General features: G+C 37.9%; 1 protein-coding gene across 1 annotated transcript; it reads left to right on the plus strand.

The window, feature by feature from the left end:
• The first annotated feature begins 3617 nt into the window (after positions 1–3617).
• cct5 (chaperonin containing TCP1, subunit 5 (epsilon)) lies at positions 3618–17270 on the plus strand. The gene is made up of 11 exons (XM_072253479.1): positions 3618–3996; positions 6723–6783; positions 7864–8028; positions 8208–8406; positions 9308–9500; positions 9734–9883; positions 9969–10088; positions 10167–10352; positions 13165–13302; positions 13531–13711; positions 16999–17270. Exons 1-11 carry the CDS (start codon positions 3892–3894, stop codon positions 17124–17126), a joined length of 1626 nt encoding a protein of 541 aa, XP_072109580.1. The 5' UTR covers positions 3618–3891; the 3' UTR covers positions 17127–17270.
• The last annotated feature ends 435 nt before the right edge of the window (positions 17271–17705 follow it).

The raw sequence follows: 17705 nt of genomic DNA on the forward strand, positions 1-17705 counted from the left end.
ATGCAGAAAAGGCAGAGAACATGACTGAGAGGGATAATAAATCAGCCATGATGGAATGACGGAGCAAACTCAATGGGCCAAATGGCCTAATTCTGCTCCTATGTCTTATGATTGAGTGGCTAAGCATAGCTCCAAACACCATCTTCAAATTCAACAATGATACCACTGTTGTTGCAGAATCACAGATGGTGACCAGGTGGCATATGGAATGAAGTAGATCAGCTCATTAAGAGGTCTTGTAACAACAACTGTGTGCTCAACCTTGTACCACCACATTTCTAAATGGTCCATGAAACTATAAACATTATTCCTTTATTTTGCACTATTTATTTATTTTGTAATTTATAGTAATTTTATGTCATGGCACTGTACTGCTGCCATAAAACATCAGATTTCATGTCATATAAGACAGTGATAGAAACCTGATTCTAATTTCTGGTGGACAGCAAAACCAAGGAACTGATCATTGACATTAGCAAGAGGGTGTCAGGTGAACACACACCAGTCTTCACTGAAGGGTCTGCTGTGGAAAGGGTGAACAGCTTCAACATCTTGGAGGATCTATCCTGCACCCCAGCATGTAGATGCAACCATGAAAAAGGCACAAAAGCATTTCTTATTTCCTTAGAAATTGTCAGATTTAGCACATCATTGAGGACTTGGACAAGCTTCTATGAAACACAGTAGAACGCATTCTGACTTGTTGCATCACTGCCTCGTATGGAAACTCCGATGCAAAGAAATGCAAGAGGCTACAAAGAGTACAGAAGTATAGTGGATATTCAATCTTTTTTTTGCTTATCTCAGCTTTCTAAACACATCAGCTGCCACTTGTAAAACACAAACTGTTGTAAGCAAACTTCTACTAATATTGCTTTGTTTAACTTCTGATTGCAAATGGAAGCGTCTTCAGTACTTAAACTGGAATTGGAAAGCAGTAATTATGTTGGAGTTTAAAAACACAGCTTTGCAAACGAGCTCTGTATGGAGACACAGACAGCTAGCTTGAGAGATGAAGTATAAGACAATGGATTGTTTAATTTGGCTTGTTTCAAAACAGATGAAGCTGACTCACTTGCGAACGAGATGGATAATATCATTTAGTATATCAAATAGTTGGGAGTTTTATGTACTCAGAAGTTAGCTTTACAGTATTGTGAACTGAACATTGAGCTTTTATTTCCTCAGATACCCTTTTAACATAAACCATCTAAAACATTTTGGAGACATACTGTATACCTCAGATTAATGTTCACTTTTCAGTATTAGTGCTGTAAAGCTAACTTCCCTGAGTACATAAAACTTCCAACTATAAACACATCAGTTATTTGCTATGCAAAATGATATTATCCATCTAAAAGAATTTTGAGAGGGGAAGAAATACAAGCTAGCCGGTGATGTTAGATCTGATGGGGGTGAAGGATCTCCTGATCACTTCCCATTCTCAGGTTGGTGGAACAAAACCTTATATTCCCTCTGGACAGCCTCCAACCTGAAGGTATGAATATTGATTTCTCTAACTTCTGGTAATTTATCTCCCTCTCCCTCCTTTGTTTTCCATTTCCCATTCAAGCTACCCTCTCAGCCCTTCTCTTCTCATCCTTCTGATTCCCTTCTTCCATTCCTTTATCCCAATGTCCACTATCTTCTCCTATTAGATTCCTCCTTCTTCTTTAACTCTTGCATCTATCCCCTACCAGCTTCTTACTTCATCCCCTTCCCCCATCCACCTACTTACCTTCCCCATCACATCTTTCCAGCTTGGTTATTCGCCTCTATAGATGCTGCCTGACTTGCTGAATTCCTCCTGCATTTTGTTAGTGTTAGCATATTTTATATTGCTGAGGGGGGAGAATAGACAGAATTGAGAAAATAGCAATGTTAAGGTGGAATGCATTTACTTTTGTTAGGCGATTTGCAAGGTTGGGAACCATATGTTTACAAAACACTTAAAATACCTTGTTTTAACCACACTTTCACTATATTATTTTTCTCTTCAGCAGGAATTGCCGGCAGTGCAAGATTGTGTAGATTAACAATGAAGTAATTTATACCTCAAAAATTTGCTAATACCTTTTGTTCCTCTTATAGACTGCTGACCACTCTTCTTTGTCGATTGCTCACCTCAGATTTGTTCTCTGCTTCATTTTGCTTGCTATTGTTCCTTTCCTTTTCTTGATAAACAAATAGCATTCCTTGTCAAGTTAAGCAATTGTTTCCCTCTCCCTTTCTCTTCAATTTTAAATGCTGATCATCTGTAATATTCTTCAAACTTAGCTTTCCTGCTCTCTCCAAAGGTACTCCATGGATTGTTAATTTGCTTCTGTTTAGTAAATAGCCAAACAGTTCTACTTTTATTTATGCAAACACGAGGAAGTCTGCAGATGCTGGAAATTCAAGCAACACACATCAAAGTTGCTGGTGAACACAGCAGGTCAGGCAGCATCTCTAGGAAGAGGTACAGTCGACGTTTCAGTCTGACGAAGGGTCTCGGCCTGAAACGTCGACTGTACCTCTTCCTAGAGATGCTGTCTGACCTGCTGCGTTCGCCAGCAACTTTGATGTGTATTGCTACTTTTATTTATGATCTTTTATATTTCTTTAACTACTACTTCAGTTGTATCTGTAGTTCTGTTGGGCACTTTTAAACATTCTTCAGAGCAGTGAAATGCAACCAAACTGCCTACACTATTTCCGTATATCTTTTCAAAAAAGTATTTCACTCTTTAATAAGTTTTAAAAAGTTTTATTAATGCAACCTCTTTGCTTAATCTAAACCTACAAATGAACTGCACTTTCGATCTTTTCAACGCAGTTATGGAGTTTTCCACAATATTAAGCATCTCTATCCAGTATAAAGTGCAAAACTCTCCTGTAAAGAAAATAATGTTTTGGTGGAGCTGTTTTATTATCTATTCTGACAAAAGCTTTTCTAAAATAAGTTTCATCCAGAAATCAGATATTTCTTATTCGCCTCATTTTGCGGTGTGCCAGCAGCGTTCTCCCAGAATTCATTCATTTTAGTTAGCAAGAGATAATCACTTTCTTAAGGATCGTCCATTGCATCAAGGCAACAATAACTGCACCGCCAAACGGATTTAACTATACAGCGGGAACATTTGTGACAAGCCGATCACAAAACGTGCATATTCATTAGGCTTCTTACGAATTTCCACCACCCGCCGTGGCCTTGCCTGGGACTCACTTCAGCGTCAGTTCTGGGTTTAGTGCATCGAAGCTCTGTCCGCTCGCGGGTTTCCCTAACCACACAATGAGATTCCTATTTGAGTTGATTTTATTTCCTGGCCTTTATTTGGTTCGCTGAAGCCCCCCCCCCGACACCATGAAGCCCCCCCCCGACACCATGAAGCCCCCCCCGACACCATGAAGCCCCCCCCACCCCGACACCATGAAGCCCCCCCCACCCCGACACCATGAAGCCCCCCCCCGACACCATGAAGCCCCCCCCGACACCATGAAGCCCCCCCCACCCCGACACCATGAAGCCCCCCCCCGACACCATGAAGCCTCGCGTCAGTCACAAGCGACCGGGGATGGGGCGGGGCATTATTTGCTCTGTTCTCGTGATACCACAAGGTCTCGGACTAGACCAGTGTAACTGTGCTTGTCGGCTATATTTGACTGGAAATATTAATTCGATCGTCAGTTATAAATTTTCCCGCACCATTACTGTTGTTAAAATCATTACCGTGGGAAGTGTTGGATGTTTGGTCGGGGTAGTGTTTGACTGTGGGTCGCGGCGACCCCCGCGCAGACCGCTGTGTTGGTGCAGTCAGCAGACGGTTCCAGAAGCCTGGGCTGCGCGCGAGCTGCGAGCCGCCAGCCGCCTGTCTGCCTCTGCCGTCGTCGCGCCGGCTCCCCGTCCGCAACATGTCCGCCGTAGGGACGCTCGCTTTCGATGAATATGGCCGGCCCTTCATCATCATCAAGGACCAGGAGAGTAAGACCCGGCTGACCGGGCTGGAGGCACTGAAGGTAACCGGGCCGGTTTCGGTTGCATGTCCTGCGCTGTTCTCCCCCCATGTGCTGTCGGTGAATCTGCGGCAGGGAACTCAGCGGGGGCAGGGGGGGGTCGGGGTATGGGGAGGAGACGTGACTTTTCGGGTGGAAAACCTGCTCCTCCAGCAGATTGTTTTGTGTCGTCAGGTTCAAGCAGTCTCTTGCGCCTCGGTTTTTTCTCCCTCTCACGTTGCTTTATCCGCAGCCGGAGTTCATTCAGCGGATGTAGTGGGGAACCATTAGGCCCGATTGGGAAGAGCAGGTGACGCCCTGGATGTGGTGGGCTCGACAATCGGAATCAGTTTTAATATCACTTTTATATGACGTGAAATCAGTGCGCATTTCAAACACAAAACTACTCTAAATTGCAAAAATAAAAAATTATCGCAATAAAAAGTTGTTCCGGGGCAGGAGACAAGTCGCCAGTTCGCAAATGTGTTCTATTATTCTCAAACGTCAAAACCCAGGAGAGCTGAGGCAGGCCGTGAAAATGGCAAAAAGATAAGGGTGGATGCTCAGTGGCTGGAACCTTAGTCATCGGGCTTCGGGGGCCTGGGTACTCAACCGTATGTGTTCTTTTTTCTGTCACTGATCTGGACAATTGGAGTACTATATAATTCAGCAGCCTGGTTAATGGTGTGGGGGTCTGTCCAGAAGTGAGGGGTAACAGTGTGGTGCCATGTCTAACTGCATTTATTCATGTAAACATAGGATTATTATAGCTGAGAACAAAGTCATTTGGTTCATCAAGTCTCTGAGCTCTGGCTGGAATAAAATCCTATTCAATCTTACTCTTTTTCTGTGGTGAATTGTTTTCCATTGAGTGCATACACAGTTCACTCTTACAGATAATCAGTTCCAGGAATTTTATTTAAAGAAATAGTTACTTGGCCCAAACTGTTCTACAGTGAATTCTGTTTAAACGGGATGTATTGGGCCAATTAAGTGGCTGCCCGAAATTGCTGAAATTTTACAAAGTGCATAAAAAGACAAACTGAGTAACAGATTATGTATTTAAATGAAATACAGAACAAACTTGAACACTACCAATACTACTGTAGTACTATAAAGTTGTGTATTAGTTCCTAATACTTATTGATGGAGAAATTCATCCATGTTGTGTTCTTTTGACTAAATGAACAAGGGCAGCACAGACACCTAGTGCAGTAATAGACTGCCTTTATACAATACTGTCATTGATTGCATCCAGTAAATTTTCATTTTTACTCCCGGCTGTTTCTGGCATCTCCAAGCCTGAATGCTTGAAATCACAATGAGCAAAGCAGTCTTACCAGTGACAAAAATCAATGCTTTATCTCTAAGCATGATGCAGTGTCAAATGGCCACAAAATGCATGCGACTTACACTAGTTGGAACCTGTTCAGCAACAACCTCCTGTCCCAATTAAGCAGCATAGTGACCTAAATAAGGAAAGTAACCTCAGAGACAAAATGCAAAATAAAATCACAATACTCAAGTTCCAATACCAAGTGGAGAGCATTCTGACTTGTTGCATCACTAGCTGGTATGAAGGGACCAATGGCTCCAGAGGGTTGCAGACTTAACCTGCTCCATCATGGGCATAATTTTCCCCACCACTGGTCTCTTCATAAGGCAGTACCTCAAGAAAGTGGCATCATCCACCATTAAGGATCCTGAAGATTCACACTCAAAGTTTCAGGAACAGCTTTTTACCCTCTGCCATCAGATTTTCAAATGCTCCATGAACACCATCACACTATTCCTCCCTTGCAGTGCTTATTTATTCTAACAGTAATTTTTAAGTCTTGCTCTGTACTTCTACCATAAAACAACAGATTTCATCATCTGTCTATGATAATAAACCCGATTCTAGTCGGTTAGCATCCATGAAGGAGAGAATACATTTCAGATGATTAATTTTATTTGAAATAAATCGAATTCTCCACTCTGATAACACGGATCAAGTTCCTTGTCCCGGATTTTACTAAATCATATACCCTTTCTGGGTTATTAACATCCTTACCATTATTAGGTGATCAGAATGGGACTCTATATCTAATCTATTTTTGTAAGTTATTGAAAAAGAAAAAAAAGCAGACTTTTATTTGCCCTGTGTTGAAAATAATTGCTGCTGGGATTAATTAATATTAATTTACAGATGTATATTTACAAAAAACAAACTGAGGAAAGCTATTTTTAATTTTTTGAATGTGCAGTACGCTATGTTGAAGGTATTTTGCAATATTCTTATCAAAATACACCTGTGTGTTATGAGTCAATTTTCCCAACCCAATTGAAATAATTGTAGGAAAGACTGGCACATTTACAGTTATACAGCACAGAAACTGGCCCTGTGGCGCATCGTATAACAAGTACTCATTCCTCTTCTTAATACTAATCCCATTTACCAGCACTTGGTCCATGGCCTTTTATGCCATGGGGATTCTGCGAAACATTTACAGTTTTGTAATACTATAATAAGATTTTCCAGTCAGTCTCATAAATGTTAGCTTGAACTGCTTTAAAATAGTGTAATAACTATTAAGATCTGGACAACTGCATAACAAAAATTACTATTTCTGTTTTGTTCACTGGATGACATTTCAAAACAACGTAAAATGAAAAAGCATTTCAGGATGTATATTGTATACATTTCTCTGACATTAAATTGGACCTTTGAAATTTTGGAATTCTAATTTTTTTGCTTTTGTTTGTTACAGTCACATATTATGGCAGCAAAAGCAGTGTCAAATACACTGAGAACATCTCTTGGACCGAAGGGTAAGCTCATGTTTTACAGAAAACAAATATTTTTGATGAAGAGATGATAGATGATTTCAATTCTTGAATAAATAATACTTTTCCATTCACTTTTCACTGTTAATTACAGGCGTATTCTCAATTCTATGAGATCATTGTAGACCTGTAACTGAATTCTCTTCATCTTAATCTTACCTATTTACCTTGGTTCTTTAACATTATTGTATAAGAAAATAGGAGCAGAAGTAGACAACTTGGAGCCTTGAGCCTGCCTCACCATTCATTCTGCATCATTTCTCCAGAGCACTCAATTCCATGATCTTTTAAAGGCTTTCTACTTTCTCTTTAAATGCCATCAAGATTTAGCTTCTAAAACCCTCCAAGGAAGAGAATTAGAGATATGCCACCCTCTGTGAGAAATTGTTCGTATGTACCTAGGTTTTAATGAAGGCTATGTAATTTTATAATCGTGGTGATTTCTTTAAAAATTCTCATCAAATCAACTATCAGTTTCTTTTCATGTGCTAATTCTTTGTGCCTGATGACTAGTGAAATTCTGCACTAGTTTCCAAAGCTGATAAGTCCTATGATATAGTTCCCATTACCAAAGATAATACATAACAAAACATCATTCCCTTTCTATTTTATCCTTCTAGTTATAAAAAAATCAATATTCCATTGTATAACTTTATTTTTTATTTGATGGATTGTGGCTTTTTAAAAAAAAACTTCCAGTTTGCCTAATTGTCGAAAGACTTTTTTTTTGGAATATCATAAGTAGTAATGATCTTAAAGTCTTTAAGCTGTATACAAGCCTCTAATTAATCTAATTTAACTTTTAAACCTTGTGTATTGGTATTTAAAGGTTCTCTTTGGGTTTTGAAACTTCTCTGTTGACCTTGTGCTGTTCAACATAATGGTGTTTTGCAGCAAATAGAGACAAATGACATTAGATGGCTGTCATGTATAACTTGGAAACACACTTATCTGCTTCATCAAAATGAAGAATTGTCATAGATTAAGTGATAATCAATTTTGAATCGATAAAATGAACCTGTTGCTTTTGAAACAAATCATGCACTTGCTTTATTTCCATTTCAGGGCTTGATAAAATGATGGTGGACAAGGATGGAGAAGTGACAGTCACCAATGATGGTGCTACTATTCTAAGTATGATGGACGTAGAGCATCAAGTTGCTAAATTGATGGTGGAGCTTTCTAAGTCTCAGGATGATGAAATTGGTGATGGTACCACGGGTGTGGTAGGTAAGTTGTATATCTGGTTTTAATTAGTTTTATATAGTAATAATATTTTGAGTTTTTGAAACTTTAGTCATTTGCAAAATACTTCATATGAATTAGTATCCAGACCAAATGATGATGCATTGAAAATTCACCTGTATGAATAACACATTTGAAACCTTAAAATGGAAAATATTTTTCAGTTCTCGCTGGTGCCTTGTTGGAACAAGCTGAACAATTACTGGATCGTGGTATTCATCCAATTCGCATAGCTGATGGTTATGAATTGGCTGCTCGCATTGCTATTGAACAACTGGACAAGATCAGTGATAAATTTCCTGTAGATCCAAACAACAAAGAACCCCTTATTCAAACAGCTATGACTTCACTTGGCTCTAAAGTGTGAGTATAAATTGCTTTTATTGCTTAGGAAGTTAAATGATTGTACAGGCAACCCCCACATTAAAGGAGGGATTGTGTGGCTAGACAATGAGTCTCATCACAATTTTCCGTAATGCAAAGGGTCTTGGCCCAAAATGTCAACTTTCCATAAATGTCAAAATGTCAACTTTCCACAAAATGTCAACTTTCCATAAATTCCTTTCCATAAATGCTACCTGACCAGATGAGTTTCTCCAGCTTGTGTGTGCTACTGTGGACTAACAGCATCTGCAGAATCTCGTGTTAAAGATTTTTGCACCGTGGCTGCAACATGCAATATACAAAATCCATTTCATTTACCCATTCAGGCCACTTCGACAGCATCTCCTACATCTGAGTCATGTCCCCAAAAAGGATGAGGGTAGCAGATGATTGGGAACACAACCACCTGCACTCCTCCATGTCATTTACCATCCTGATCTAGAAATGCCTTGCTGTTCATTCATTGTTGTTGGGTCTACATCTTGGAACTCCCTATCCAAACCATCTCCAGAAAGACTTGTGGTTGTTACTTAACACTGCCATCCCCAGGATTGTTAGGGTTGGACAGTAAATGCTCACCCTATCAGCAATGTCTACATTGAGAAACTGCCTTAAAATTCATAAGTAGCAAGAATTATTTTTACTTTGCCATAGTCACTGTTCTATCCAAGGAAATCATTTCAATATTCTATTCTGGTTAGCTATTTTGACATGAATATGCTCTGATCAATAATGGTACAGAATCTGTTGCAACTTAGTGCCCTAATGGTTATCAATTTGTGATGTACTCAAAAGTAAATGCCAGAACTGAGCATTTGAATGGTATAACTCCATCTTGCCTTTTTCTTATACTCAAAGAGAATTTTCTGCATTTGTACAGCATTAATCGATGCCATAGACAAATGGCAGAAATAGCTGTGGATGCTGTTCTAACTGTTGCTGATATGGAGCGAAAGGATGTAGATTTTGAGCTGATGAAAGTGGAAGGTAAAGTTGGTGGAAAGCTTGAGGACACACAGTTAATTAAAGGAGTTGTAGTGGACAAAGAATTCAGCCATCCACAAATGCCCAAGGTAGGACTTTTGCATTGCTGACAAGTTAGTTATGAAATGTAGTTGCATCATATTTGCATAACAAATTGCCAATTTTATTGCCATCTCTTTGCCAACAATACATCAGAACTAGTGTGCCTCATAGTTTAAAATTTGTGTCCTGTTAAACAACATACAACTATAGTAATTTTGCTGCCAAGATCTCTACAACAGTAAGATTTCTAAATATATTGATTTTTAAATATTATTTTTAGGTGGTAAAAGATGCAAAGCTTGCAATTTTGACATGTCCCTTTGAACCACCAAAACCAAAAACCAAGCATAAGCTTGATGTGACTTCAGTAGAAGATTACAAGGCCTTGCAAAAATATGAAAAGGATAAATTTGCAGAAATGATCAATCAGGTCAGTAAATGCATCCCTGATAGGACAAAGAATTTGCTTATAGTCTTATAGAGACTAATTATTGGCATTGTATTTTATTTTCAAGGTAAAAAGTACTGGTGCCAATCTAGCTATTTGCCAGTGGGGGTTTGATGATGAAGCAAACCATTTGCTTCTTCAGAATAAGCTTCCGGCAGTACGTTGGGTTGGTGGGCCTGAAATTGAGGTGAGTTCGAGTGCATCACATTTTAGTATAGGGAATTAAGTGGAGATCCAGATTAATATAGATGTATTTGTGTTTCAGCTTATTGCTATTGCCACTGGAGGGCGCATTGTTCCTCGGTTTTCAGAACTTACACCTGAAAAACTCGGCAGTGCTGGTATCGTCAAAGAAATATCTTTTGGAACTACCAAGGATAGGATGCTTGTGATTGAAGAATGCCATAACTCCAGGGCAGTAACCATCTTCATCAGAGGTGGAAACAAAATGGTATGTGTGGTATCTCTGAGCACTAAATTTGAAGTAAGCCTTTGAAGTCAAATGTTAGCTTTCTCACACCAGTTAGCTATGTGTCTTTGTTTCTCATTCGATGTTAATCAAAGTAGTAATTACAATAGCTAACATTGTAGATTAGGGAATTTTATTTTGATCAAAACTTTTTTGCTTTGAGGTATCAGTGAAGCAATTTTGGTAATAAGTACGACTAAATTGCAATCTCATGTCTTCACTCCTCTATTCAAATTTGAATAGTTTCAAATCTATCTACCACAATTATCCCAGTCATTTATTAAATTTGGCTTTCAGAATATTCGATGCTGGTACACTTTGTATTGCTCGTCCAACACTGTTGATTTACTTGACATTAAATTTAAATAGAAGTGAGGCTACAAGTTTGTTTTGTTTTTAGACATTACTAAATCAGTGCTTTTAAACTCTTACATCCCTGTTCTATGTGCCCTCAACCAAGGTTTAATTTAAAGACTTCAAGGACTTGCAGATCAGTTCCCATAAACCACAGCTTGCTGGAGATCAGTTTTTTTTCCATTCAGGTGAATCTCTTAACAACCCAAAAGTTTTTCATTTGCTTACCCTTTTTCCTTGCCTAACTTTGATCCTTTGTTTTTAAAAACTCCAGTTCCTAAAGTTACCAGCTATTTTTTTGTTTGCCTGGCAATGCATTTTCCCAATTAAACTATTGTTATTTTTTTTCCATAATGTTCTTTGATCCTTTTTATTGTAGAAGAAGCCACTTTCTATCCTTGCACTCTGCTTTCAGTCACCCTTTTCTCTGGTTTTCATGTGCATTGACATTTCCTCCAGGTTCAAGTGTCTATCAAAATTTAGTTAAAAACTTCTATTATGTTTATATTTTTATAGTAATGGACTTGTTACATTACTGTGACCAAAGAGGAACAATAATACTTTCCATTCCTCAACCTTTTTCCATTATTTGGTTAGGTTTATTGCTAGGATTATTATATGATGATCTTCCGTCATCTAAATGAATGGTGCAACTGCACATTTATAACTCTGTCAGGGTTTGTGTAGATGAATCATGACTGCAATCATAGTTGTATCTACAATTATGACTTCTGTTTTCTCCTTTTTTCTGTTACCTCTACATTCCACCTAACATCTAGAAAGTTAGCAATCCCACTTATGTATGCAGACTGAAAGTCAGTGGCATTATCTGGAGATTGAACTTGAGATCCAGCGGTTTTGATTTATTACATGTGAATGTACAGAACACATGAAAATGTGTGTGTCAGGTGGCCATCTGGCCCTTCAAGTCTGTTCCAGTTAATTATGATCATGACTGAAATATCACAAGCTTTTATTTTTATTCTGCATTAGTTCCTCATAGTCCTCAATTATTTCATATTTTTAAAAAATGCTTACTCTTTAAATACCTCCAGTGCATTAGCATCCAATCTCCTTGGTGGAAGATTTCAGATGTTCAGTACTTTCAGCTTTTATCAGACATAATCTGTAATAAACTAAAATCAGAAATAAATGAACATTTTTATTGATACGTATGTCAATTAAAGCTACAATTTGAGTTTATTTATTAACAAAGGTAATGGCCTCAAGATCTGACAAAGGAAGGTTACCGGGAGGTGGGGGAAAATATGTTAGAATATTTGAGTTTTGAGATGACTTTTCTTGTTTAGTTTGATCAAAATAATCATCAATGTTCAAAGTACATTTTTTATCAAAGCATGTATACAACCTTGAGGTTCTTCAGCCTCTTGAGCCTCAAAACAAAGAAGCACTATAGAACCAGTTTTTAAAAACCCCGACACAACAAGACCATCGGGTACGTGGAAAAAAGACCAAATCACGCAAATAGCTAAAAGCAAACACATTACACAGACAACATAAACATCAAACTGTGGAGTTCCCAAATGTGAGCTCACAGCCATGAGCGGCTAAGGTGATTGAACCTTGCAGTTTGAGGCCCAGGCTCCTGCACCTTTTGCTGCCCGCTGCGAGGGGGAGACCGGCCAAATGCAGGCAGGTGGCACTGAACACTGAACTCTTGTCCTCGTCGATTTTAATCTAGCTCAACGTTTTAACTGGCGCAGAGTAATGCAGCTGACCACAGTTTCATATTCCACCATTAGCAATTGACGCATTGTATACCCCACTCCATGCCAAATCCCCCAGGAGATCAGAGAAGCATCTAGATCATTCAGTCAACTCAAAAATACATTCTTAAAAGGGAATTACAGGCTGCAAGGATCCCAGAGAAGAAGAGTATCCAGTAGTTTTGTAAGCTGTCTGCAAGATGTTGCCATTGGTCACTGGCACCATCCTGCTGGGAGATATTCTTGCTTTTTTTTTTTGTTATGCTGCCTTTTCTATGTAGGTAATAGATTCTAGAACATGGTACCTAATTGACAAATACAATGGGTTTGAGTTTTTTTAATATCATATTGTTTTAATTGAATATGTACAATTTGCCTATTGAGGGAAACCAGTTCCCAGCTTCATTGATTTTTAGTATTTTAACTATCTATTGTTATGATCTTAGTTTATTTTTCTCATTTTTTCAAAGAACAAATAACTGCCTTTATACCCTATTTCAAGATTGGTACAATGATATATCAACATAGAGTTGTGTCGTTGGCATTTGAGCATAGAATAGAATATAAATGAATTTGCATTATGCAGTATTTCTTTGAGATTCTAGTAAAGTGTTTTAAGATTTGAATCACTTAATTATCAATCAGTATTGATGTTTATTAAATTTCAGTATTTGCTTATACTTGTATTTAATAATTGTTAAAATTTGTTCCAGATAATTGAAGAGGCAAAAAGAGCACTTCATGATGCCTTGTGTGTTATTCGAAACCTTGTGAAAGATAATCGTGTTGTATATGGTGGAGGTGCTGCAGAGATCGCTTGTGCTTTGGCTGTTAATGAGGCAGCTGACAAGGTAAAATTCTAATTTAAAATAAAGAATGTTCGTGGAGCCTTCATTCTTAGCTTCAAGGAACATGGGTTTCATTTACTTTGACTATTTATTGGATATTTGCTAAATAATCTTCAAGCTGAGTAATCTGGGGAGAGTATGCCACCTGCAACTATTGTGATCATTGTTATGTCCGTTACTTTTGATTAGTAGTTACATTTCAGTATTTTTATATTCTATCTTGCTGTACAGTGTCCTACTTTAGAACAGTATGCAATGAGAGCTTTTGCTGATGCCTTAGAAGTCATTCCAATGTCACTGGCAGAAAACAGTGGTTACAATCCGATCCAGACAATGACAGAAGTTCGAGCTAGACAGGTGAAGGAGAACAACTTTGCACTGGGTATAGATTGCTTACACAAGGAAACAAATGGTAGGTAACTTTTCATAGTCATTTTAAAACAACATTGTATGGTTAAATAGCTTGCAATTTAGCCAATATTAAGTATGCCTTATTTGCTTTTGTGCTATTTTGTATTGAGGTATTTCTCAACTGAAGCTGCAACAATTTGAATTTATTCAGAACCTTTTACAAGGCTAATGACTTAAAGCTTTAAAGAAAATTAATTAGAAAAAAACTAAATAGATGTATTAAAGTCTGAATTTCAGGTGACCTGGTTGATGGAGGATGAAAGATGGGAAGAAAGCCTGGAATGTTGTTATTTCACAGATAGTCTGTTCCCAAAAAAATAAATGGATGAGGCAGAAGTTGAGATTGGCAATATTAGGGCTGGATGTAGGCATTCTTTATGACAGGGTAAGTCTGAAGCACAGTCCAGAAATGAATTGGGTACGAGGTTATTTACTCATTAATCAGTCTGAGATGTTGCTTACTGAGATAAATGGAAAAAGAGAATAGAGTTCAGATTTCCTAGTGTTTAAATACAGCAAATTCTGTCTATATGGTTGGCCAGCCATTTGATCTAAGACAATGGGGTGATTGGGATAAGCAGGTGGTGGATAAAAGCACAAGAATAAGTACCCCCTCTCTCTGTAAGGTGCAACAGTATGGCAGGTTTTATGTGGAACCTAGCATTGTAGATCACTGGTACTGTGCCTTAAGGTATTCACTCTCCACACTTATTTTCACATTTTACTGTCTCCATTTTCTAAATTTAAAATATATTGAATTAGGATTCTTCTGAGCTGATCTACAAAACATTGTGCATCGTGGCAAATCAAAAAAATTCCAAATTAACAATTTAAATTTGTTAATTTAGTAAACAATTAAAACCCAAAGTTGAGAGACTGGAAAAGTATTCGTCCCTTTTGTAAAGTTACAAAGTAAAATTTATAATTTGTATTTACTACACTAACTTTCTTCTGCTGCAATATACAGGTATTACTTTACCAACTCACCCAATTTGTTGATGTAGAAAATTGGAGGATCACCTGTCTTTGCTGAATTTATAAGAATAAGTATCCCCTCTCTCTAAGGTGGTAGATTTTCAAAAGACTAAACCAAAATGAAAACAAAAGAGCATTCAAGATCAGTCAGGGAAATGATAATAACCACAAATCTGAGGAAGAGTACAAGATAATTCAAAGGCACCGCACATACGGCAGCTCAGTTGAGTCTATTGTGAAAATGGAAATGAAACCACAACCACACTGTCAGGCTGTTGCCCCTCTAAACTTAGTTGCTGGGGAAGAATTGCACTTGTAAGAAGCTACTGTGATGCTAACAGTCAACTCTGAGTGAGCTGCAGAGAAGTCAGTAGCTGCAGCTGGAGATGAAGTTCATAGCTCTAGAATCTTTAAGGCCTTGCACAAAAAAGGTGTTTATGGAAGAGTGAAAAAAGGAGCATATGATTCACAAAAATCTCAATTAACTTGATCAGAATTCTTGGTTGTAGTACTCATTTATGTGAACAATGGGTTGAGGGCTGAATACTATTTCTAAGGCTCTGTATATAGTTGAATGACAAACTTGAACTTGCCAATATAGTTGCTATAAACATAGACAGCACTTGATAACCAATATAGTTGTGTTCTTTAGTTGTGAAGTTAGAAATGCATCTTAAATTTGAGGAGAGCCAATGATGAAATGCTTTTCCTGGAATATCAGCTTCATGGTGTATTGGCATACAAAAAAATCTAAGTAATTGGAACTGTTTAAAATACCATAGAAACTATGGTAAGAAACAGGATTGTCAGTAGATTTATTTGTATTGGTTCTATTTATTAACAAATTGACACTTTCCTGTAATGAAAAAATGGGTTACAGTTCATTTACATTGACCTTGCGCACCTCCTCTTGGTTTAAGAAAACTACAATAATTTCACAGCTTGAGATTGTGAACAGAGTGTTTCAGGTATAGTTCCTCTAAAAACCAAACCGTGCAATATGCATACTATATGCTTCCACAAACACTAGTGTCCTTATACTCTTTGGGATGTTGATGTTGGGATAAATATTGGGTTAACTATCCTCTTTAAAATGGTGTCTTGGGATCTTTTGTCTGTCTGAAATGTTTGACAGGGCCTCTTTTTTTTAAACCAGCCACTGTGACGCATTGCTGATGTTTGAACCACATTCCGAATCAGAGACCAGTCTGACTTTAGTTAGGGCTCTGATTTTGACGTGTTTCAAACTTCAGTATATTGATTCGAGAGAAGGCTTATTTGTATTTATTTAGTGTTAGTTTTGCTTTTGTTTTGCACTACAAGCATTCACTAAGACTCAAAACGCAAGAGATTCTGCCAGCAGATTCTACTTCACATTCTGACATGTCTATGGGCTTCTCTACTGCCATGAGACCAAACAAATTGGAGAAGTAACACTTCATGTTCCATCTGGGTAGCCTTCAACCTGATGGTGTGAACATCAATTTCTCCAACTTCCAGTAATTTCTCCCTTCTCCCTCCTCTCATTTTCCATTCCCCAGTAAGGTTACCTTCTCACTGCTTACCTGCCCATCTTCTGGTTCCCCCTCCTCCTTCCCTTTCTTCCACTGTTCTCTCCTAACAGACTCATCCTTTTTCAACCTTTTTCTATTTCACCTATCCCTACCCAGCTTCTTACTTCGTTCCCTCATTCCTCCCCTTGCTCCTCACCTATCTACTTGTACTTTCTCCTCCCCCCCCCCCCCCCGCTTATTGTGGCTTCTGCTCCCTTTCCAACTCTGCAGAAGGGTCTTGTCCTCAACGTTAGCTGTTTATTCCTTTCCATAGATGCTGCCTGGCTCTGTTGAGTTCCTTCAGCATTTTGTGTGTATTGCATTTAGACTCTTGAATAAGCTATAGGCTTAGTCCATGTATAACTTTTCAATTTAGGCATCAATAAAAGTTTATTTTTTTCCATAAAAAGTACAACTTTTAATTTGGGAGTAGGTGGATGGAGAGAGATAGTTGGCAAAGAAAATTAAGCAGTTAAGACATTGATTCATAGTGAATTTCAAATACAAGTGGCATATTGTGGGCAACCATGGCTAGAAAATCTAGTACTAAACATCACTGTCTCAAAACAAGTGTGGGTGAGGGGAGATCTATTTCAACTCAGGTTAATGCATAATATCTCATTTCCAAATATATTAGATGACTTTACAGATTAAATATAAACTTGAATAGTGAAATTGAGAGATTTAATGTTTATTTTCAATACTTTCTTTGCAACACTGGTTTTACTCAATCCACTAATTGTTTTACTATTCATTTTAGACATGAAAAAACAGCATGTCATAGAGACTCTAATTGGAAAGAAGCAGCAAATTTCTTTGGCTACCCAAGTAGTGAAAATGATACTGAAGATCGATGATATTCGATGCCCGGGAGAAATGCAGGAATAGACACATTTTTCCTCTGCTGGCAGGAAAGTGGCAGGATTTGCCGTGATTGGTGACCTCCATTTGCTGATCAGTTATTTATTTTTGCATAATACTGTAAGCTACTTGTATTGTTTCAATGAACCAAATAAAAGCATCTGTAACATCTCCAGATGTTTCATTTAGTTCTTGAGTGTATTAGTGGTTTCATTTTCTACTTGTGTAACATGGTAGCAGATATTTTGTGGTATATCAAAGTGAACTGAGTTCTGGCTTGGTTACCACCTATCAAATGCTTTCACATAATCTTGCACTTATGTGGCTAAATGGAGATAGAAGTTGTAACTTTACCCTTGGAATTGGCAGCCATTGCTTGATTTTTTAAGTAAAAGATGTCAAGCAAATAATGCAAAAACTGCAGCCAGTCAAATGCCACGAAGGTGATCTATGTTTACTCTCGTATGAAATCGAACAGTAAGTAAGGAGTTAAGTCCTTGAGACTGAAGTGGAGATTTCCTTCTTATGGGAACAACTTTAGAATTTCCTATCCCTGAGAGCAATAAACATCAAATCGGTATATTCTACATATAATTTTGGATTATA

The sequence above is a fragment of the Mobula birostris genome, chromosome 3 (assembly GCF_030028105.1).
Source record: "Mobula birostris isolate sMobBir1 chromosome 3, sMobBir1.hap1, whole genome shotgun sequence".
In the NCBI taxonomy this organism is placed as follows: Eukaryota; Metazoa; Chordata; class Chondrichthyes; order Myliobatiformes; family Myliobatidae; genus Mobula; species Mobula birostris.